This window comes from Hippocampus bargibanti, linkage group LG05, assembly GCF_051943395.1.
Source record: "Hippocampus bargibanti isolate YZ-2025 linkage group LG05, ASM5194339v1, whole genome shotgun sequence".
Classification (NCBI taxonomy): Eukaryota; Metazoa; Chordata; class Actinopteri; order Syngnathiformes; family Syngnathidae; genus Hippocampus; species Hippocampus bargibanti.
Window position 1 is genome coordinate 22,406,578 of NC_142738.1, and position 21,553 is coordinate 22,428,130.

The following is a 21,553-nucleotide window of genomic DNA, read 5'->3' on the forward strand; positions in this document are numbered from 1 at the left end:
GTGATGCTGATATAGGTTGCATTCCAAACCTGCAACTCAAGATCCAACTCACTGACAACACGCCGGTGCAAAAGCGTTACAATGCCATTCCAAAACCCCTTTATCAAGAGGTGAAAGACTATGCGCAAAACCTACTTCACCATGGTTGGATAAGAAAATCCACTTCAGCATACTCATCTCCTGTCGTCTGTGTTAGAAAAAAAGATAAAAGCTTGCGCCTGTGCGTTGACTTTAGGGAGCTAAATCGCAAAACTGTCCCTGATCGTCATCCACTCCCACGCATTCAAGATCTGCTAGATAACCTGGGGGGCTACTCTTGGTTATCAATACTTGACCAAGGCAGCGCTTACCACCAGGGCTTTGTTGATGACAGTTGCAGGCATCTAACGGCTTTCAGCACCCCTTGGGGGCTGTACGAGTGGCTCCGCCTCCCATTTGGCCTAACTAATGCGCCAGCAGCCTTTCAAAGATGTATGGAGGACGTTCTTGATGGCCTGAGGGACGAATGCTGCTCTCCTTATCCGGATGACGTGCTCTGCTTTTCAAAATCATTTCATGAACACGTAGAGGACCTGAGGAAAGTGCTTAACCGGCTGCGGGTGCATGGCATAAAGCTACGTCCGAATAAATGTGAACTGTTCAGACGACAAGTGAGGTACTTGGGTCGTCTTGTGTCAAGTGATGGTGTCCGCATAGACCCTAAAGACCTGGAAGCCGTTTTGCAGTTAAAAGAGAGAGAACCACGCAATGTAGGGGAAGTCAGAGCTCTATTGGGGTTCTTGGGCTAATATAGATCCTTCGTACAGGACTTTGCCAGGATTGCACGGCCGCTGTTTAAACTGGTAGAGGGGGCCACTCAGCCTGACCAGAGGCCAGTTCACAACACCGCTGCACGCCAAAGGAAAGTCACCAAGCTAGGCCAGCTTCCCTCTGGTAACCCTGTTCAGTGGGGCCCCGAACACAGTGCTGTGGTCTCCCGCCTGGTAGATGTATTGACTGGTCCACCTATTTTAGCCTAGCCAGACTTTAATCTGCCCTTTCTTGTTAAATACGGACGCATCTGTAACCGGCCTCAGGCCTAGGGGATACCTGAGTCGGTTCAAACGCTTCACAGGCAGGTAGCACTGTGAACGACGAGGAAAGACGACACGAGACAACCGTGTTAATCAGCTTCACACAACGGCATTTATGACCACTCACTCATCAAAACATCAATTCAGCAATTTCAATATCAGAATACATTCATGTGTAGATCTATACATTCAACATCTATACATTGTATATATCCTCCACATTCGCACATGCTTATGCACGTCTGCCCGCTCGTGTGTGTTGTACTGGGAACTACAATTGACATCCAAAAATCCAAATTCATCAAAGCCACAAAATATTCATCAAAGCCACAAAACAAGGTTTCATATCTAGCATCGCCCAATAAGTCCCCAATTACTTTAACATCTTGAGAATGTCTAACACTTATTATTTTGAATACCTGTGAACGACAAGGAAAGACGACACGAGACAACCGTGTTAATCAGCTTCACACAACGGCATTTATGACAACTGCGCATGCGTGAGCTGAGCCTACATCGCCTTCCTCTGTTCCATTCACAGGCGCGTAGCGCCCTCTCCTGACTTGGTAGTCTAATCGACTAACATACAATAACAGAGGTCGTTTCTAACCCCCTACACTCTCCCCTGTTTTAAAAGATGTCCCCCGACATCTTGACTATACCAACAAGTAGTCAAGTACCAGTAGAAGCACAGTCATCTGTCTGGTCTCCGTAGGGTGGTGTCAATCACCTTCTACTGCAACTACATTCAAGTCCATACCGTCGGGGTAGAGTAGCAATAGTGTTCAGGTCGCACTAGATAATGAGTCGTGGGGTAAGGCATGCAAGTATACAACACATTTACCCCAGGTCTCCAAGCCTGGTATGATGGATGACCCAAGTGTTCATATGTAAATATCTCTCTGGGTCTTAGAGTACGAGTAGACCTTCGTGGCAGCGATTCCATTCCACTTTGTGACGCGGTGTCCGGTTCCACCAACTCCGCCGGCGCTCCTGCATCACCCTCATTATCATCCATTACAAGTTGTTCCGGGCTTCCCTCAGCAGGCAGGCTGTCAGCTGGTGTTCGTTTTGGTAATGATGCTGGTACGACCAGTGGAAACGCTTCCTCTAGCTGCTGCCCATCCTCTGGTTCCGTAGTTTGTGCCTGGGCGTGGCTTCCCTCAGCAGGCAGGCTGTCAGCTGGTGTTGGTTTTGGTAATGATGCTGGTACGACCAGTGGAAACGCTTCCTCTAGCTGCTGCCCATCCTCTGGTTCCGTAGTTTGTGCCTGGGCGTGGAATTCTGATGCCACAGCTCTTAAATTGTGCGGTTCAGGTTGAGACACCTGATGACTGCCTGTCCTCCTTGTATACACAGGTAACCGTCGGAGATTGTATGAACATCCCTCCTCTTCATCTGAATATCCAGACTCCTGCCCAACTGCTTCCCTGCTATAAGCCTGTCTGTCTAGCTGTTTTTTCTGCTTCTTTGCCTGTCTGTCTAGCTGTTTTTCCTGTTTATTTGGCTGTTCAACTGGCAAATCATTGACAGACATTAGGAGATTACGGTGCAACACACGGGTAGTTTTGTCTCCGTTTTCTGCCTGAACCTTGTACACTGGTCCATCTCCCACTCTTTCAGTGACCCTGTGGACTTTTTCCTCCCAGTAAGCCCGGAGCTTGCCAGGTCCACCCCTCTCAGATAGGTTCCTGACAAGTACACTATCCCCTGGCTGGAGTGCAATGCCTTTAACACCACGGTCATAGTATTTCTTCCTTTTTTCAGCGCTCTTTTGACTGTTCTCGGAGGCAATTCTGTAAGCATCTTGCATTCGACAGGCCCACTTACGTGCATATTCCTGTCGGCTTTTTACTTCTTCGTCCGCTGTCAGACCAAAAACTAAGTCAATGGGCAACCGGGGAGACCTTCCATAGAGGAGGAAGAACGGTGAATAGCCAGTGGACTCATGTCTTGTACAGTTGTACGCATGAACTACATGAGGCAAATAGTCTTTCCACTCAGCTTTCCTTTCTTCTTGGAGAGTGCGTAGCATCTGTAACAATGTTCTATTCAGACGTTCTACAGGGTTGCTCTGCGGATGATATGGGGTGGTTCGGGAATGCGCAATGCCAGACAACTGTTGAAGCCGCTGGAATAGACTGTTTTCAAACTCCCGACCTTGATCATGATGTAGTCTCTCTGGATAAGCGAACCGTGGAATAAAATCACTAAAGATTTTCTCAGCAGCAACCTTGCCTGACTTACTCTTAGTCGGGTAGGCTTGTGCAAAACGAGTAAAGTGGTCTACCAGGACTAGAATATACTCATAGCCTCCCTTACTTGGCTCCAGATGGAGATAATCAATCGAAATGAGCTCAAATGGGGCACTAGTAGTGATGTTGCCCATGGGTGCTTTTTCCGGAATGGTGGGGCGTTTCTGTTTAATGCAGGAACACTGGCGAATGACGTAGTTTTCTATTTCGTGCTGCATGAATGGCCAATAGAACCTCTGCCTTGCAAGGTTGATCACCTTGTCAGCTCCAACATGACCCATGTCATCATGCAGGTGTTTAAGCACCGTCGACTTCAGCTTACTAGGGAGAACGAGCTGTTTCCATTTCCCCGCCTGTCTGTATAAAATCCCCTTGTCCAGTTTCAGTCTATTCCATTCGTGTACTAGTCTCCTTGCCTCTGGTCCCATTTGTCTTTTATCTTTGTCATTGGGGTTCCATCCCCTCCTCTTCAGTGTCATTACCTCAGAGATTGACGCATCCTCTTCCTGAGCAGCTCTGATATCATCTGGAGTGATAACGGGGACTGTCACCGGAAGAAAATCCTCACCATCAGAGGTGAGTTGCAACGCCGCCATCCATGGCACATCCTCCTCAGCCACAGCCTTGTCCCCCTGCCATATGGTGGAAACCACGTCTGGGGGCAAAGTTTCAGTGTACTCCTCTGTGTGTCCCTCCAGCTTAACTGGATAACGCGACAGTGTGTCGGCGTCAGCATTCGCCTTGCCTGGCCTGTACTTTATTGTGAAGTGGAAATCCGCCAATTCACCCACCCAGCGATGTCCGGCAGCATTGAGTTTGGCCGTGCTTAGAACGTACGCGAGAGGGTTATTGTCCGTGTACACAGTGAATGTGGGTGCATAGTAGAGATAATCTCGAAATTTGTCGCAGATTGCCCACTTCAACGCCAGAAACTCAAGCTTTCCAGAATGGAGATGATAATTTTTCTCTGAAGGTGAGAGTGTTCTGGATCCATAAGCAACAACGCGAAGTTTATCTCTCTGCTGCTGATAAAGCACAGCCCCCAGACCTTCATTGGATGCGTCCGTATTTAACACAAAGGGCAGATTAAAGTCTGGGTAGGCTAAAATAGGTGGACCAGTCAATACATCTACCAGGCGGGAGACCACAGCACTGTGTTCGGGGCCCCACTGAACAGGGTTACCAGAGGGAAGCTGGCCTAACTTGGTGACTTTCCTTTGGCGTGCAGCGGTGTTGTGAACTGGCCTCTGGTCAGGCTGAGTGGCCCCCTCTACCAGTTTAAACAGCGGCCGTGCAATCCTGGCAAAGTCCTGTACGAAGGATCTATAGTAGCCCAAGAACCCCAATAGAGCTCTAACTTCCCCTACATTGCGTGGTTCTCTCTCTTTTAACTGCAAAACGGCTTCCAGGTCTTTAGGGTCTATGCGGACACCATCACTTGACACGAGACGACCCAAGTACCTCACTTGTCGTCTGAACAGTTCACATTTATTCGGACGTAGCTTTATGCCATGCTCCCGCAGCCGGTTAAGCACTTTCCTCAGGTCCTCTACGTGTTCATGAAATGATTTTGAAAAGCAGAGCACGTCATCCAGATAAGGAGAGCAGCATTCGTCCCTCAGGCCATCAAGAACGTCCTCCATACATCTTTGAAAGGCTGCTGGCGCATTAGTTAGGCCAAATGGAAGGCGGAGCCACTCGTACAGCCCCCAAGGGGTGCTGAAAGCCGTTAGATGCCTGGAACTGTCATCAACAAAGCCCTGGTGGTAAGCGCTGCCTTGGTCAAGTATTGAGAACCAAGAGTAGCCCCCCAGGTTATCTAGCAGATCTTGAATGCGTGGGAGTGGATGACGATCAGGGACAGTTTTGCGATTTAGCTCCCTAAAGTCAACGCACAGACGCAAGCTTTTATCTTTTTTTCTAACACAGACGACAGGAGATGAGTATGCTGAAGTGGATTTTCTTATCCAACCATGGTGAAGTAGGTTTTGCACATAGTCTTTCACCTCTTGATAAAGGGGTTTTGGAATGGCATTGTAACGCTTTTGCACCGGCGTGTTGTCAGTGAGTTGGATCTTGAGTTGCAGGTTTAGTTATCTTCGACACAGTGCGGATAACCTCAGACTCGCTAAACCCTTCTTGTAGTCCCTCATCCATTTGTCTACACAGGCTACGGTATGACAGTTCAGACCCGGTGTCAGAAATCTGACCACCATAAATTTTGAACTCCCTCCGTGGAAACAGAGCAGCTACATCTGTGTACTTCACCACATGCTCCCCCATACCGGAGGATAAGCCGGCAAGTTCAGGAGGAGCACCACCCGAACTGTTGGCGATGATGACGTTCCTGACCGGTGTGGGGATGTCTCTCGGTGGAAGAGGTGTGACCTCAACTCCTCCTCTCAGGTCAGCTCCTTCCCCAGTAGGTTCCTCCGGAACATCTAGGAGCTCGCTGATCATGTCATCGAGGTGAAGGAGTTGAGACATGCCTTCATCTTCTATGTGTCTTAATTTGTCACCTCTGATGTAGTCAATAATCACATCAAACAGTTCTGGTTCACTAAGGCCCGCAAAGTCCTCAGTATCACTCTCATCCACTGTGCTGGCAACAGTTAGTAGCTGATTGACATTCAAAGCTAATAGTCTCTTTTGGATCTTGAAAATCAATACCCGTCGTGGAGTTGTGGGAGCCATCGTTAGCCCCTGAAGCCTCTACTCTCTGGAGAACGGACAGCACTACAGTCTTCCCTGAAGCTTTAGGCACAGGTTCTCTTCGTAGCAGCTCCCACTCTGCCCACGATCCCGGACGAGCCCCCAATTGTAACCGGCCTCAGGCCTAGGGGATACCTGAGTCGGTTCAAACGCTTCACAGGCAGGTAGCACTGTGAACGACGAGGAAAGACGACACGAGACAACCGTGTTAATCAGCTTCACACAACGGCATTTATGACCACTCACTCATCAAAACATCAATTCAGCAATTTCAATATCAGAATACATTCATGTGTAGATCTATACATTCAACATCTATACATTGTATATATCCTCCACATTCGCACATGCTTATGCACGTCTGCCCGCTCGTGTGTGTTGTACTAGGAACTACAATTGACATCCAAAAATCCAAATTCATCAAAGCCACAAAATATTCATCAAAGCCACAAAACAAGGTTTCATATCTAGCATCGCCCAATAAGTCCCCAATTACTTTAACATCTTGAGAATGTCTAACACTTATTATTTTGAATACCTGTGAACGACGAGGAAAGACGACACGAGACAACCGTGTTAATCAGCTTCACACAACGGCATTTATGACAACTGCGCATGCGTGAGCTGAGCCTACATCGCCTTCCTCTGTTCCATTCACAGGCGCGTAGCGCCCACACCTGACTTGGTAGTCTAATCGACTAACATACAATAACAGAGGTCGTTTCTAACCCCCTACACATCCAATGAAGGTCTGGGGGCTGTGCTTTATCAGCAGCAGGGAGATGAACTTCGCAGTTGATTATGGATCCAGAACACTCTCACCTTCAGAGAAAAATTATCATCTCCATTCTGGAAAGCGTAAAGTAGAGGACCTGAGGAAAGTGCTTAACCGGCTGCGGGAGCATGGCATAAAGCTACGTCCGAATAAATGTGACCTGTTCAGACGACAAGTGAGGTACTTGGGTCGTCTCGTGTCAAGTGATGGTGTCCGCATAGACCCTAAAGACCTGGAAGCCGTTTTGCAGTTAAAAGAGAGAGAACCACGCAATGTAGGGGAAGTCAGAGCGCTATTGGGGTTCTTGGGCTACTATAGATCCTTCTTACAGGACTTTGCCAGGATTGCACGGCCGCTGTGCAATGAAGGTCTGGGGGCTGTGCTTTATCAGCAGCAGAGAGATAAACTTCGCGTTGTTGCTTATGGATCCAGAACACTCTCACCTTCAGAGAAAAATTATCATCTGCATTCTGGAAAGCTAGAGTTTCTGGCGTTGAAGTGGGCAATCTGCGACAAATTTCGAGATTATCTCTACTATGCACCCACATTCACTGTGTACACGGACAATAACCCTCTCGCGTACGTTCTAAGCACGGCCAAACTCAATGCTGCCGGACATCGCTGGGTGGGTGAATTGGCGGATTTCCACTTCACAATAAAGTACAGGCCAGGCAAGGCGAATGCTGACGCCGACACACTGTCGCGTTATCCAGTTAAGATGGAGGGACACACAGAGGAGTACACTGAAACTTTGCCCCCAGACGAGGTTTCCACCATATGGCAGGGGGACAAGGCTGTGGCTGAGGAGGATGTGCCATGGATGGCGGCGTTGCAACTCACCTCTGATGGTGAGGATTTTCTTCCGGTGACAGTCCCCGTTATCACTCCAGATGATATCAGAGCTGCTCAGGAAGAGGATGCGTCAATCTCTGAGGTAATGACACTGAAGAGGAGGGGATGGAACCCCAATGACAAAGATAAAAGACAAATGGGACCAGAGGCAAGGAGACTAGTACACGAATGTAATAGACTGAAACTGGACAAGGGGATTTTATACAGACAGGTGGGGAAATGGAAACAGCTCGTTCTCCCTAGTAAGTTGAAGTCGACGGTGCTTAAACACCTGCATGATGACATGGGTCATGTTGGAGCTGACAAGGTGATCAACCTTGCAAGGCAGAGGTTCTATTGGCCATTCATGCAGCACGAAATAGAAAACTACGTCATTCGCCAGTGTTCCTGCATTAAACAGAAACGCCCCACCATTCCGGAAAAAGCACCCATGGGCAACATCACTACTAGTGCCCCATTTGAGCTCATTTCGATTGATTATCTCCATCTGGAGCCAAGTAAAGGAGGCTATGAGTATATTCTAGTCCTGGTAGACCACTTTACTCGTTTTGCACAAGCCTACCCGACTAAGAGTAAGTCAGGCAAGGTTGCTGCTGAGAAAATCTTTAGTGATTTTATTCCACGGTTCGCTTATCCAGAGAGACTACATCATGATCAAGGTCGGGAGTTTGAAAACAGTCTATTCCAGCGGCTTCAACAGTTGTCTGGCATTGCGCATTCCCGAACCACCCCATACCATCCGCAGAGCAACCCTGTAGAACGTCTGAATAGAACATTGTTACAGATGCTACGCACTCTCCAAGAAGAAAGGAAAGCTGAGTGGAAAGACTATTTGCCTCATGTAGTTCATGCGTACAACTGTACAAGACATGAGTCCACTGGCTATTCACCGTTCTTCCTCCTCTATGGAAGGTCTCCCCGGTTGCCCATCGACTTAGTTTTTGGTCTGACAGCGGACGAAGTAGTAAAAAGCCGACAGGAATATGCACGTAAGTGGGCCTGTCGAATGCAAGATGCTTACAGAATTGCCTCCGAGAACAGTCAAAAGAGCTCTGAAAAAAGGAAGAAATACTATGACCGTGGTGTTAAAGGCATTGCACTCCAGCCAGGGGATCATGTACTTGTCAGGAACCTATCTGAGAGGGGAGGACCTGGCAAGCTCAGGGCTTACTGGGAGGAAAAAGTCCACAGGGTCACTGAAAGAATGGGAGATGGACCAGTATACAAGGTTCAGGCAGAAAACGGAGACAAAACTACCCGTGTGTTGCACCGTAATCTCCTAATGTCTGTCAATGATTTGCCAGTTGAACAGCCAAATAAACAGAAAAAACAGCTAGACAGACAGGCAAAGAAGCAGAAAAAACAGCTAGACAGACAGGCTTATAGCAGGGAAGCAGTTGGGCAGGAGTCTGGATATTCAGATGAAGAGGAGGGATGTTCATACAATCTCCGACGGTTACCTGTGTATACAAGGAGGACAGGCAGTCATCAGGTGTCTCAACCTAAACCGCACAATTTAAGAGCTGTGGCATCAGAATTCCACCCCCAGGCACAAACTACGGAACCAGAGGATGGGCAGCAGCTAGAGGAAGCGTTTCCATTGGTCGTACCAGCATCATTACCAAAACCAACACCAGCTGACAGCCTGCCTGCTGAGGGAAGCCCGGAACAACTTGTAATGGATGATAATGAGGGTGATGCAGGAGCGCCGGCGGAGTTGGTGGAATCGGACACCGCGTCACAAAGTGGAATGGAATCGCTGCCACGAAGGTCTACTCGTACTCTAAGACCCAGAGAGATATTTACATATGAACACTTGGGTCATCCATCATACCAGGCTTGGAGACCTGGGGTAAATGTGTTGTATACTTGCATGCCTTACCCCACGACTCATTATCTAGTGCGACCTGAACACTATTGCTACTCTACCCCGACGGTATGGACTTGAATGTAGTTGCAGTAGAATGTGATTGACACCACCTTACGGAGACCAGACAGATGACTGTGCTTCTACTGGTACTTGACTACTTGTTGGTATAGTCAAGATGTCGGGGGACATCTTTTAAAACAGGGGAGAGTGTAGGGGGTTAGAAACGACCTCTGTTATTGTATGTTAGTCGATTAGACTACCAAGTCAGGAGAGGGCGCTACGCGCCTGTGAATGGAACAGAGGAAGGCGATGTAGGCTCAGCTCACGCATGCGCAGTTGTCATAAATGCCGTTGTGTGAAGCTGATTAACACGGTTGTCTCGTGTCGTCTTTCCTCGTCGTTCACAGGTATTCAAAATAATAAGTGTTAGACATTCTCAAGATGTTAAAGTAATTGGGGACTTATTGGGCGATGCTAGATATGAAACCTTGTTTTGTGGCTTTGATGAATATTTTGTGGCTTTGATGAATTTGGATTTTTGGATGTCAATTGTAGTTCCCAGTACAACACACACGAGCGGGCAGACGTGCATAAGCATGTGCAAATGTGGAGGATATATACAATGTATAGATGTTGAATGTATAGATCTACACATGAATGTATTCTGATATTGAAATTGATGAATTGATGTTTTGATGAGTATATGGTCATAAATGCCGTTGTGTGAAGCTGATTAACACGGTTGTCTCGTGTCGTCTTTCCTCGTCGTTCACAGTGCTACCTTCCTGTGAAGCGCTTTGGACCAACCCAGGTATCCCCTAGGCCTGAGGCCGGTTACAATGATGAAAGATATGAAAAGCAATGACAAAATTGCAAAAGTAGTTTTCAGTCCATTTCTGTTATCGAGCTGTCCCGCGACTCAGCATTTGGGGTCTGTTTTTAAATGGAGACTGTTAACATTCTTTTCATCCATTGCAAAATCCATTTCATTTTCTGCTTGCTTGGGTCTTCAGTTACTCCTATCTTCAACCACAGCTATTCATCGCCAAGTGACCTTTCTATTCTGTTCAGGAGAAGCATTTTCATGCTTCCTTTCTGCGAAAGGCCCTCTTAATTCTATGAATACAATACTGCATTTTTGGAAAGATGGAACAAAGTGCTGCACTTGTTTCTTTGTCGCAACAATTCGATTACCAGTGCACATTATGCAAAGTAGAAAGAGAAAGAGCGTGAGTATCAGGTTGATATATATGTGCCAAGAAGTTAAAGGTGACTGCAATCGAAAAGGAACACACTTAAAACAGAAGAAAAAAATGTTGGTGTATAATTGTAACATAGCCGTGCCTTCTATTAGGCCCGGGCTGATCTATGGCTATGAATTCCATAAACAAACACAACGTGGATACCGGGCACCACCTAGTCATTAGTAGCATGGGGAAATACTTGGACCAAGGTAAAGGTCGAAAAAGGGAAGTGTGGAAGAAATCGCAGTTGGCTGATGACGGATATTGTATGCCTTATCTGTCACCTGCAGCTCTGTACTCATTATAAAGTGTGTGTGTGTGTGTGTGTGTGTGTGTGTGTGTGTGTGTGTGTGTGTGTGTGTGTGTGTGTGTGTGTGTAGTGTATGTGTGCGTGTGTGTGTGTGTGTGTTTGTGTGTGTGTGTATATGTTTGTGTAGACACAGAGATTCAAGTTGCAGTGACAATCAGAGAAACCGATGTGAACCATATTTGCTTCCAGTGAAGACATATTTACACATCACAACTTTCATTGTTGTTTTTAACTGAGAATTGAAAAGATCATCACGTATTTGTGACAACTCATGAGCAGAAGTCAGAAGCTTTAAACCCCCTTTCTGGAACATAAAAATATTAATATTTTCCTTTCAATTATGCACTTAGTTATTTGTAACTTTTCAGGCATACTAATTTTGTTGGATTAAAAACAAAAACAAAGCAAAATGAACACAAGCACAGTCCACAAAAAGAAGGCTTGTTACCTAGGTTCCACTTGTGCCGGATAAAGAACGTTTACGATATCACAGGGTGTCTGGCAGGTTGCAAAAGGATTACAGCCCCATTGCGTCAAATAAACGCTCATTTTGCCCATCTCAGCAAAAAATAAATGACTGTTGTGTGTGCTTGAGCTACAAGTGTGGCATTATGGAAGACCATCAATCCGTTATTCCATTTTGTTCCTCTTTAATGACTTCACTCCCTACAGAGGAAACATAAATACATAAACAAACAGGGATGGTCAGAGTTTTACAGCATGTAGGAACCATCTTGACGTGCCTTAATTCTGTTCCTAAAGTATTCACAAGAAACCAGAGACGGCAGCTGCCTCTATGATATGAAACTATGAAATTTACAGTTGTACCTGACACAGACTAGACCAGACATGGGCAAACTACGGCCCGCGGGCCACATACGGCCCGTTAGGCTTTTTAATCCGGCCCGCCGAACTTGCCCAAATTATAGTAAAAACGTGTCTGAAACTCATGGCAAAAAGTTAGCGGACAACAGGGCAGATAACTGAAAAGTTGCATGCCCCATTTTTCACAACTTGAAGCACAATGAGACAACTAATCACATTAAAAAACATTGTCACAAAGTATAAAGTTTTTTTTTTAAATCAAGAATGTACCTACTACAAATGCTACCTTGCTTAATTTGCGGTAAATGTGCATGGCTAGATTTTGCTGCAGTAGTCGATTGTCATTGTGGTGCACAATGCAACGTTTGCATTGCTTCCTACAAGCCACTAAGCCCCTTTCATAAGCCTCACGTACACTTTACAGTCACGGTTTAATGTAAATTTACGTTTTGTAGCGTCACATATGTTGTTAGCTTCTTTTGAATCTTTCTTCTGGGCTGAGGTTCTGTGCATCTATTTTGGAAAATGACATGCAATTGCACGACTTTATAACGCTTGCGAAAGTCCGGAGGAAAGAAGCAGGCTTCTGATTGGCTGCCGTGCCAAGTATGCAAATTTCAACTGCAGGTAGCCTATATCTGTGTGCTCGGCGACGGTACACGTGTATTGTTTGCGCTTGAAGGCGAGGGCGTCAGTGAGGAGACCAACTACCAAAACAACTATGATTTGGCGGAATTTAACACAAGTAGGTAGTGAGTTTGAATATTTCGTTGTGTAATAATGTTTTGAATGTTGCAAGTGATTCCATTTTTCAATAAATGATGATTTCTTTAACTTTGCCCCTTTAATGAAAACTTATTAAAAACAGACGCAATCTTCATAAATCACAGTGCATATGTTATTTTAATCTATTTCCATTTCCTCCTACAAGTATCTGCGAAATTGTATGTAAACGCCATATCTTGCATATTCCTTGAGACAAATTTATTAACTGATCAGGGATATTTTTCACATTTGAAAGACAGTTAATACATTGGGTTGTAGTGTTCTTACTGTGCTATGAGGTTTGTACACACTGCATTTAAAGGACAACCGGCACCATTTTTTTTTGTTTCCCACTGATCAGAAAAACGTTTTATAGCATCTAAAATACCCAAATCAGGCCTGCTGATATTTTTAGTTAAATGAAAAACACCAATAAAAATGACTTCAAAATGAATCCGGAAATGGCCAGTTTCAGAAGGTCCCACCCCCTTGTTCGTCACGCCAAGACGTCTTGTCTTGCTCGAGAATCAAAACAATGGCTTCAGATTCAGAGAAGATGTTTTCTTGTTACTCATCCAGTTATGAATATGATTCTAATAGTTCTGAAGAGGAAAGCATAAATGTTTGCAATTGATTCAAGGAGTCCTCCCATATCAATTCGAGCCGTCAATGACAGCAATTTAGCACCCAGAAAATGTAGAAGATTGCGCCCAAGCTCTGTTGGAAATGGGCTGATTTGTCAGCTGCGAATTTGTGTCAGCGAATATCAAATAGTTGTCTTGGTGCAACACACAACGATTCACCATGGCGTTATTTATGTGTTTTCCTTCTAATTTCGCCATCAACACGGATCAACACGAAGTTTTCAGACTAAACAAAGTACCTAAAATGCATTGTGTGTCGCTTTCTCGGTCAGGGGCGGTCCAAACGTGACGTCCCATGGGGATCGTCATCAACTCGAAAACAAGACTTCATGAATATTCAGCGCAAGTCTTAAAACGTAAACTATAGCTATATGCTGTGGAATTGCTCAGTCGAAGTCATTTGAAGTGAATTTACGAATTATGGACATAACTTGTCCGGAGGCGTCGATTGTTCTTTAATGCTTTAGGTTTAGTATTTCCGGCCCAAACACTCCCTCCAAATGCTCCTGGCCCGGCCCCTCTGTCAAATTTTAGAACCCAATGCGGCCCGCGAGTCAAAAAGTTTGCCCACCCCTGGACTAGACTGTGTGCAAAAAGGCTTCCCACCCATTGATATTGGTGATATGAACACACTGTACTACAACCAACCACAAAATACAGTGTATGCAATCAAAAAAAATATTCTGCCTCTACAAAGGTTCCGGGAGATTGTTGTCTTTTGATAGGTAACATATTTGATTCGGCTCATGGATTAGATCTATTGTGCGCATGGTCTCAATGCTGTGGATGATTGGTAAACATGTGAGATGTTAAGATGTAAATTGCAAGCATCCTATTTAACCAGGATACATCTTTAAACCTGAATTTCAAAGCTATATTTAGAAGAAGTGACGTTTTGCTGTCACTTCTTTATTCGCCGTCTCATTGTGCAGTTACTCAGATTGCCGTAACGAGGGTCAGGAATCTCATCAAAACTGGGGCGGATCTTCTGTATTCTAATTCATCATTTAGTGTATTCCTGCAGACCCTTTTAAAATAAACATCACACTTGTGTTCCAGTTTAAAAATTACATGTAGAAACCAGGATTTGCTTGAATGTGTGGCTACTTTTGGACTGGTGCTAGTTGCCAGTTACACAAATCTTGGCGGCGAGCAAGAATTTTAATGCCCTTGGTAAAACTAGCTACTTTTTAAAAGCCAAGAAATAATAAAAAAAAGCTTGAGTTTCCTATGGAAATCTTGGGTAACAATGATATGACACAAAGCCTATAGCCTATACATATGAGGCGGGCTTGATTTGGATTCATGCAGAAACAACCTGCCAAGCAGCTTGTCTTACCTACTGTGCTCAGGCAGAGCTCCTCATCACTGTTATCCTGGCAGTTGTCCTGACCATTACACAAAAAGCTGCGGTCTACACAACGGCCGTTTCGACACCTGAAGCGAGCCTCAGAGCACACCAAGGGGTTCCCTGCTGTAAAAAACAACAAAAAAACAAACAAAAAACAGCAAGAGTTACCGTACCTTTCGTCAGTGCCTATTCAACCTATGCAAGAATGCATGTAGCAAGAATGCTCACCAATTTAACGTAAAATATAAGGATCACAGACACAGAATATGTTACCATTGCACACAACTCCAAGACTGCAATGTTATAACAGGTGTATGTTACTGAAGAACTGATGGAACCATTTTCAAATGACACAGAGTCCAAAATATTGTTGCTCAAATGCTGATGAGAATGATGACTTATTGATCATATTGATCCCGCTTTGGCTAACTGTGCTTCATAAATAGGCTCAAGAATAATTTTGTCACCAAAAATGTAGTGAGATCTAATATAGCTCATGTTGCCTTTAAAACATAACATTCAATGTTTCATATAAACTGAAATTGTATAATTGGAGGAAATGCCTTTTGGTCTGGCCAGACATTTCAGTTCTGGTCCTGTGGGCAAGCCTGCTCGTATTCAGTGTTAGAAGAGCAAAACTCAAACATCGCGCTGTAATTCAAGGGCATAGTTCACTCGCTGTCTTTCACCAATTGAGTTGGACTTGTTCTGATGAAACATCTCGGAGGAAATTTTGATGGATGTCAATTTAAGTGAAGTGAAATCATGGAATACGGAAAGAAATCATGCAAAGGAGACGTCACATGTGCGTGTACGTAGATATGAGGATTTCCATTAAAGGCAGCCCAAGTGGAAAACAAACAGAAAATATTTTTTTTGTTTCCTAACTGACATCAGAAAAACGTTTTATAGCATCTAACATAATTAAGTCAAGCCTATCAGCTAACAACCACCCAGAAGATTTTGTGTCTATTTCTGTCATTTTAATTTAAAACTGTGGTTTTATTATAGACAGTGTATTTTAGGTGTTCAATTACCTGACATGTTTCGGCGTATACTTCCGCCTTCGTCAGTGTCAGCCGAAACATGTCAGGTAATTGAACACCTAAAATACACTGTCTGTAAGAAAATAATCTGTTTTAAAGGACAACCGATGTCTCCATAATTTGTAAAATGGCTTCAAATGACTAATACTGAGCGTATTTTACAAAGATTCCACCGCATATAGCTATATTTTACATTTTAAGACTCGCGCTGAATATTCCGGAAGTCTTGTTTTTGAGTTAGTGAGGAGTCCTCACCCTACGTCACTGACTGACTCGCCCCTTAGCGAGAAAGGACATACCTTGCATCACCTCAATGCATTTTGCGGTACTTTGTTTGGTCTGAAAACTTTGTGTTGATCCGTGTTGATGGTGAAATTAGAAGGAAAACACATAAATAACGTAATGGTGAATCGTTGTATGTTCCACCGAGACAACTATTAGATATTCGCTGACAAAAATTCCAAGGTGAAGAATCAACCAATTTCCAACGAAGCTCTGGCGCCATCTTCTGCATTTTCTCTGACGCTACACACTTGATCACACTTGATCACTCAAAATGACCGGAAGACCTTCTTTAATCGATTGCAAACATTTATACTTTCCTCAGAACTATTTGAATCATATTCATAACTGGATGCGTAACAAGAAAGCATATTCTCCGAATTTGAAGCCATTGTTTTCATTCTCGAGCAAGGCAAGACGTCTTGCCGTGACTCCACGAACAAGGGGGCGGGACCTTCTGAAACTGGCCACTTCCGGTTTCAAATTGAAGTACTTCTTAGACACTTTAAGTCATTTTTATTGGTGTTTTGCATTTGACTAAAAATATCATACTGCGTGTTTTGGATATTTTAGATTTTAAATTAAATTAAATATCAAGTAGACAGGATTGATTGGATTGGATTTGCCTTTATTAGTCTTGCAGTAGAGAAATTTACATTTCACAGCAGCAAAGTGATGAAAGGAATGAAAGGGCTGAACTTAATACAACTATTTCTCTCATTTTGTTGTATCTGTAGTTTTCAGTAAGTACACCACACGATGACAATACAGCATTTAGTTATTTTTTCCTTTAGGCTTATCCTTTTGGGGTTGACAAAGTGTGTCATACTTTTGCATCCCCCTCTCTAACACCAATTACCCCCACATCCACCCTCACTACAGCTATTAACAAACTATTAGGTCTTCGGGGTCTAACAATACAATGGCTTCCTTGGTATTTGATGAATAAAAGCATTTCATTTTTAAAAGGGAGTATGTGTATGTTTTTTTCTAGTAGTAATTGGTACTGATTTCAAAGACATTGTTTCTCTTTTTTGTATTTCTGTCTTCTTGTTTTTTCTTTCAGGGTGATAGTGTGCTTTAGTTAGTTTGTTACTTTGAGTTATTTGTGTTTTAAATTTTTGAAGTTTATTCCGGTGTATACCTCCAAAGGTGTGTTTTATAATTACAGTGATACCTCAGCTCACGAACTTAATTGGTTCCCAGAAAGTGTATGTAAGGCAAAAAGTTCATCTGCCGAACATTTATTTCTCCACTGCGAGACGAATAAAGGCAAATCCAATCCAATCCAATCCAATCCAATAATCCGTTCCCGGGTCCCCATAAAACATAATGTTCTACTAAATAAGCTTTAAAACTACAAATATATACCTTATTTTATGAATAATAAATGTGCTATTGTATTGTAATTAAAGAAATTAACTGTACAGTACAATAAAGTTGTTTTATTTACCTTTGTGGTGGTCGTTGATGTTGTTGTCTCTTGATGATATCCGAGAGAAGTTGCCGTGCTTTCTCTGCGATAATACCATCACTCACTGTCCCCTGCTAGCTGCTTTTCGTTAAATTAAATCAATCGAAGTATTTCAACCTCTTCTGTTGCCTGAGACCGTTGCTTCGGAAAAAAAAAAAACAGAAACACCCATAGCCACACTTAGCAATGGTTGACTTAGCATATTGGTACTGGGACGCTAAGTCACACAAACGCAGTCGGTCGTGCCAACTTGCTTATGAGAAGAAATTCGGGGCTGCGTTTCTACTTCAAGGACTTTTGCAGAGCCACGTTTTTAGCTGGAAACTGTACAGTGTACACGAATGAGACACATAACCTAAACAATAAAAAATAAGCATTATTTTAATATACATTTACAGAAATACTGAATGAAAATTCGAAATCATTGAAAAGATTAGACACCTCGTGTAGTTTTGAAAATAGATCTTAATGAAGCGATTTAAAAACAAAATGCCAATATATAATTTATATTATTATGTCTAGCCAAATGTTATGATGGCATGACAAAGTTATCATCACCGGGTCTCATAATCATAGCCCACAGACACCTGCCACTCATTTTATGTTTGTATGGAGAGACTTACTGCAGTTGTCTTCGTCACTCCCGTCAGGGCAGTCACTAAAGCCATTACACTGGAAACGTCCAATGATGCAGTGGACCCCATTGGCACAGGCAAAGAACGTAGGTGCACACTTGGACTTCACTTTAGCTAAGGAGTGGTTGAGGGAAGGGAATCAAGTAAAATATCATATTAGTCATTGAGCAGAGGAAGCAACAACAATCACAGAAAAATCCATTCACAATAAATGCATTTTGGTTGGACACCGGTACAGCCAGGGTGCATTCAAAACTCTGGGTTGCTATGTTCCAGCAAATCATGTCTGTCCAAAACATGTTGTTAATGATTGGTTTAACATGCAGTAGAAATGAAACATGATGGTTATATATGGAGCGAGTATTTCAATATGACAAGAGGGCATCATTATGGCATCTGACCACGACGAGAGCAAAGGTGCAGAGTAGTGACAAATTATTTTCAATCTGAACTCTTTCAATGATGTTAGCAGAAATAAAATACAGGTTGATAATGGCTTATTGGAAGGTGTTGGAGAGATTTATTCCAAAAAGGCCCTGTGTGTAAAAAAAGTACTTGCTTCAACTGTTAAATCATAGATAAAAGCAATTTTAGCAAAGCTGAATTCATTTTCACGGGCCACACTCAAAATTCAAGACCAAGTGTTCAATCAAAAAATACTCAAATATAAATTAATGTTAAGCAGATTCCTTACTTACAGACAGTGTATTGTCGGTGTTCAAATACCTGACATGTTTCGGCGACTACTTCCGCCTTCGTCAAATATAAATTGTATGACAATGATAGGTTGGTCAAAAAAATCTCAAAATGCCGCGAGTCAACGAAATCCAAAAGCAAATGAAGAAATGAGGAATGAAGAAATTGACGTCTATCAGTCTGGAAAGAGCTATGAAGTCATTACTAAATAGTGAGGACAACATTGAAGCACAGTGAGAGACATTGATCAAAAATAGAGAAAACTGTGAACATTCCCAGGAGTGCCCACCCGACAAGCAATCTATTTTTTTTTTCATGAGAACGTAGTAGCAGGGCAAGAAGACACGGACTATTGAGGATATCTTGACAGGCTATTTTGTAGTGTGTGCTTTGTTTCAGACATAAGAGGCAATATGTTCTCATGGAAGTTATTCATTTTATATTTAATACATTATTATTTGCTTTAAGTAAAATTCATAGACACTGGTTTGCAGCAAAGCATTTGTTTTAAATAGCATAGTGTAAAAAGGGCTGTCAAATTTATAAATGGTGATTTGATTGTTTCTAATATGTAAGACTCACATATATTCATTCATGAACTGTAGAACAAAGGGTTGTTGTTGTGCCACCAACAGGTATCGTGATCTTTGACAGTTTTGTGCAGTTCAGATGTTTTTTATGTCAACTGAAACATTGGATTGGATATGCCTTTATTAGTCTCACTGTGGAGAAATTTACATTTCACAGCAGCAAAGTGATGAAAGGAATGAAAGTAGAAAAACAAAATACATGAGCTAAATACAAAATACATGCAGGTATTGCTCCCATTAGTCAAATCTTCAACATAAATACATGCAAAGTAATAAACATGTTTGACCAGCTAACCAAGCAGATGATGAAAATGCAAATTACTTTGGCATGATATGTAACTACAGGCTCTTAAAGCATTCTGTTTGGATGGGAGTCATTTTAAAAACATTAGCAGGACATGAAATGTTTCAAATGTGAAAATAAAATGTACTTTACACCCTCAAAATAATATTTTGAGAGAAGCAACAAATTCTAGCACTATTCGGCAATGGCGGGAGAGGAAAACAAACACGGCGCGAAAACAAAGGGAACAATCCTTATCTCCAGCCTGGATCAAATACCAAATGTTCTCCTGACCAAACCGAAACAAACATATCGGATAAAACACAAGGAAAGGGTAATTCAAAAAAAAGCATACAAACAAACGTGTTTCTCTGTCCACAAAACACAAATGAATGTTAAATAATGTTTTTGAATATGTGCTACACTCATCTAATAATATTTAATTCACTTCAGAGGTGTGCTACATCTAAATGCACAATAAAGGATCTTTGTAAAATTTGTAGTTTTGCCGTATTGGGTGTGTTGGGGGAGCCGGCGAGGGTTTGAGGGGGACGGGCAGATCGGTCCAAAGTGACCACCATTTGCCTCATGCAGTGAAAATCATCTCTCATCTCATCTCATCTGGCAATCAGCGTGGTTGCCAAATTCAAATTAAGATGCACCAATAAATGAACCACTAGGTGGGGATGGAAGTGCAGAAATGAAAAATATTAGTAAACGTTTTTTTCACTATTAAAGATATATTGTGCACACACACTAGCAAATGAGGGCTATTCATTATCATATTGCAACGTGATTATGATTATGGAGGAACTACACAACAACAGGCCTCCAACATTGTCTTGGTATCTTTCCACATTCAAAATGAACTTCAATAAGACAACCCCTTAACTCCACAGCCTATGTGACCAACATGATGCAATGTACCCCTCCCTTGTCTGCAACTGCCTGTACAGTGACAAACCAGGATTTGTGAATGGAGAGAACAGCAATCAGACTCAATTATATAATGCTCACTCAAGTCAGATATGAAGACAAACTGAGGTCAGATTGAAACCCTGACATGGATGATGAGCATGCAGATGATCTTCCGTGAGATGACATCTGACAGTTTGTGCAGGAATTGTGCCGTTATACATGTTGCAGCAGCTGCCTGCGTGGCTAATGTCAACCTATCTTGCAAGTGGAGATGCTAGCTGTGGAACCCCAGGACTGGTGGGGTTCCACGTGGTCCCAATTCAATTACAGGAGCCGCTTATTTCGTTGGAAATCTGTGCTTCTTCAATGGAACACATAGCTGATATATTTGCAGGAAGTCACAATTTATTCTTTTGGATGAAGAAATGGCAACAGTTGGATACCTTTGTTGATTGCACCTTTTGCCATTCATTGGATGGCAATTTCGTCTATCTGCTTGACACAATATACACCCCTCGTCGATATAGAAAAATATATGCACATACAATATATTTGTTGGTTAGTCTTTAAAAAAATGACAATCAATAATAAAAAAAGATACAGTAAAGTCTCGTTATATCGATATTCAAGGGAGTCCGAAAAAATATCGATATAACCGGGACTATCGATATATCCGACCCTGTTTGCATGTAATTTTCTCCGTGCGTGCATAGAAATAGTACTGATATAACCGGGACTATCGATATATCCGATATCGATATAACGAGACTTTACTGTATATGAATAACCTTCACGAGATAGATATGCAAAAGTGTATCTGTCTGTGTGTGTGTGTGTGTGTGTGTGTGTGTGTGCGTGTGCCTGCGTGTGTGTGCCTGCGTGTGTGTGTGTGAAGCACAGAAGTATATTTGTGCATTAATTGTGTGTGTGTGTGTGTGTGTGTGTGTGTGTGT

At 43.0% G+C, this 21,553-nt stretch overlaps 1 protein-coding gene across 3 annotated transcripts in view; it reads right to left on the bottom strand.

Annotated features, from left to right (window-relative positions):
- ldlrad3 (low density lipoprotein receptor class A domain containing 3) overlaps positions 1-21,553 on the bottom strand; it is a 129,248-nt gene that overhangs the window by 67,152 nt on the left and 40,543 nt on the right. For 2 of the 3 annotated variants that reach the window (XR_016115065.1, XM_088997328.1), the window contains exons 3-4: positions 18,102-18,227; positions 14,665-14,799 (exon numbers count right to left, since the gene is read on the bottom strand). Coding sequence is in view for 2 of the 3 variants with exons in the window: in XM_088997328.1 (XP_088853454.1) it covers positions 14,665-14,799; positions 18,102-18,227 (261 nt within the window). In the remaining variant the exon portion in view is untranslated. The remainder of the gene's footprint in view (positions 1-14,664; positions 14,800-18,101; positions 18,228-21,553) is intronic. The other variant, XM_088997329.1, reaches the window with a different exon arrangement.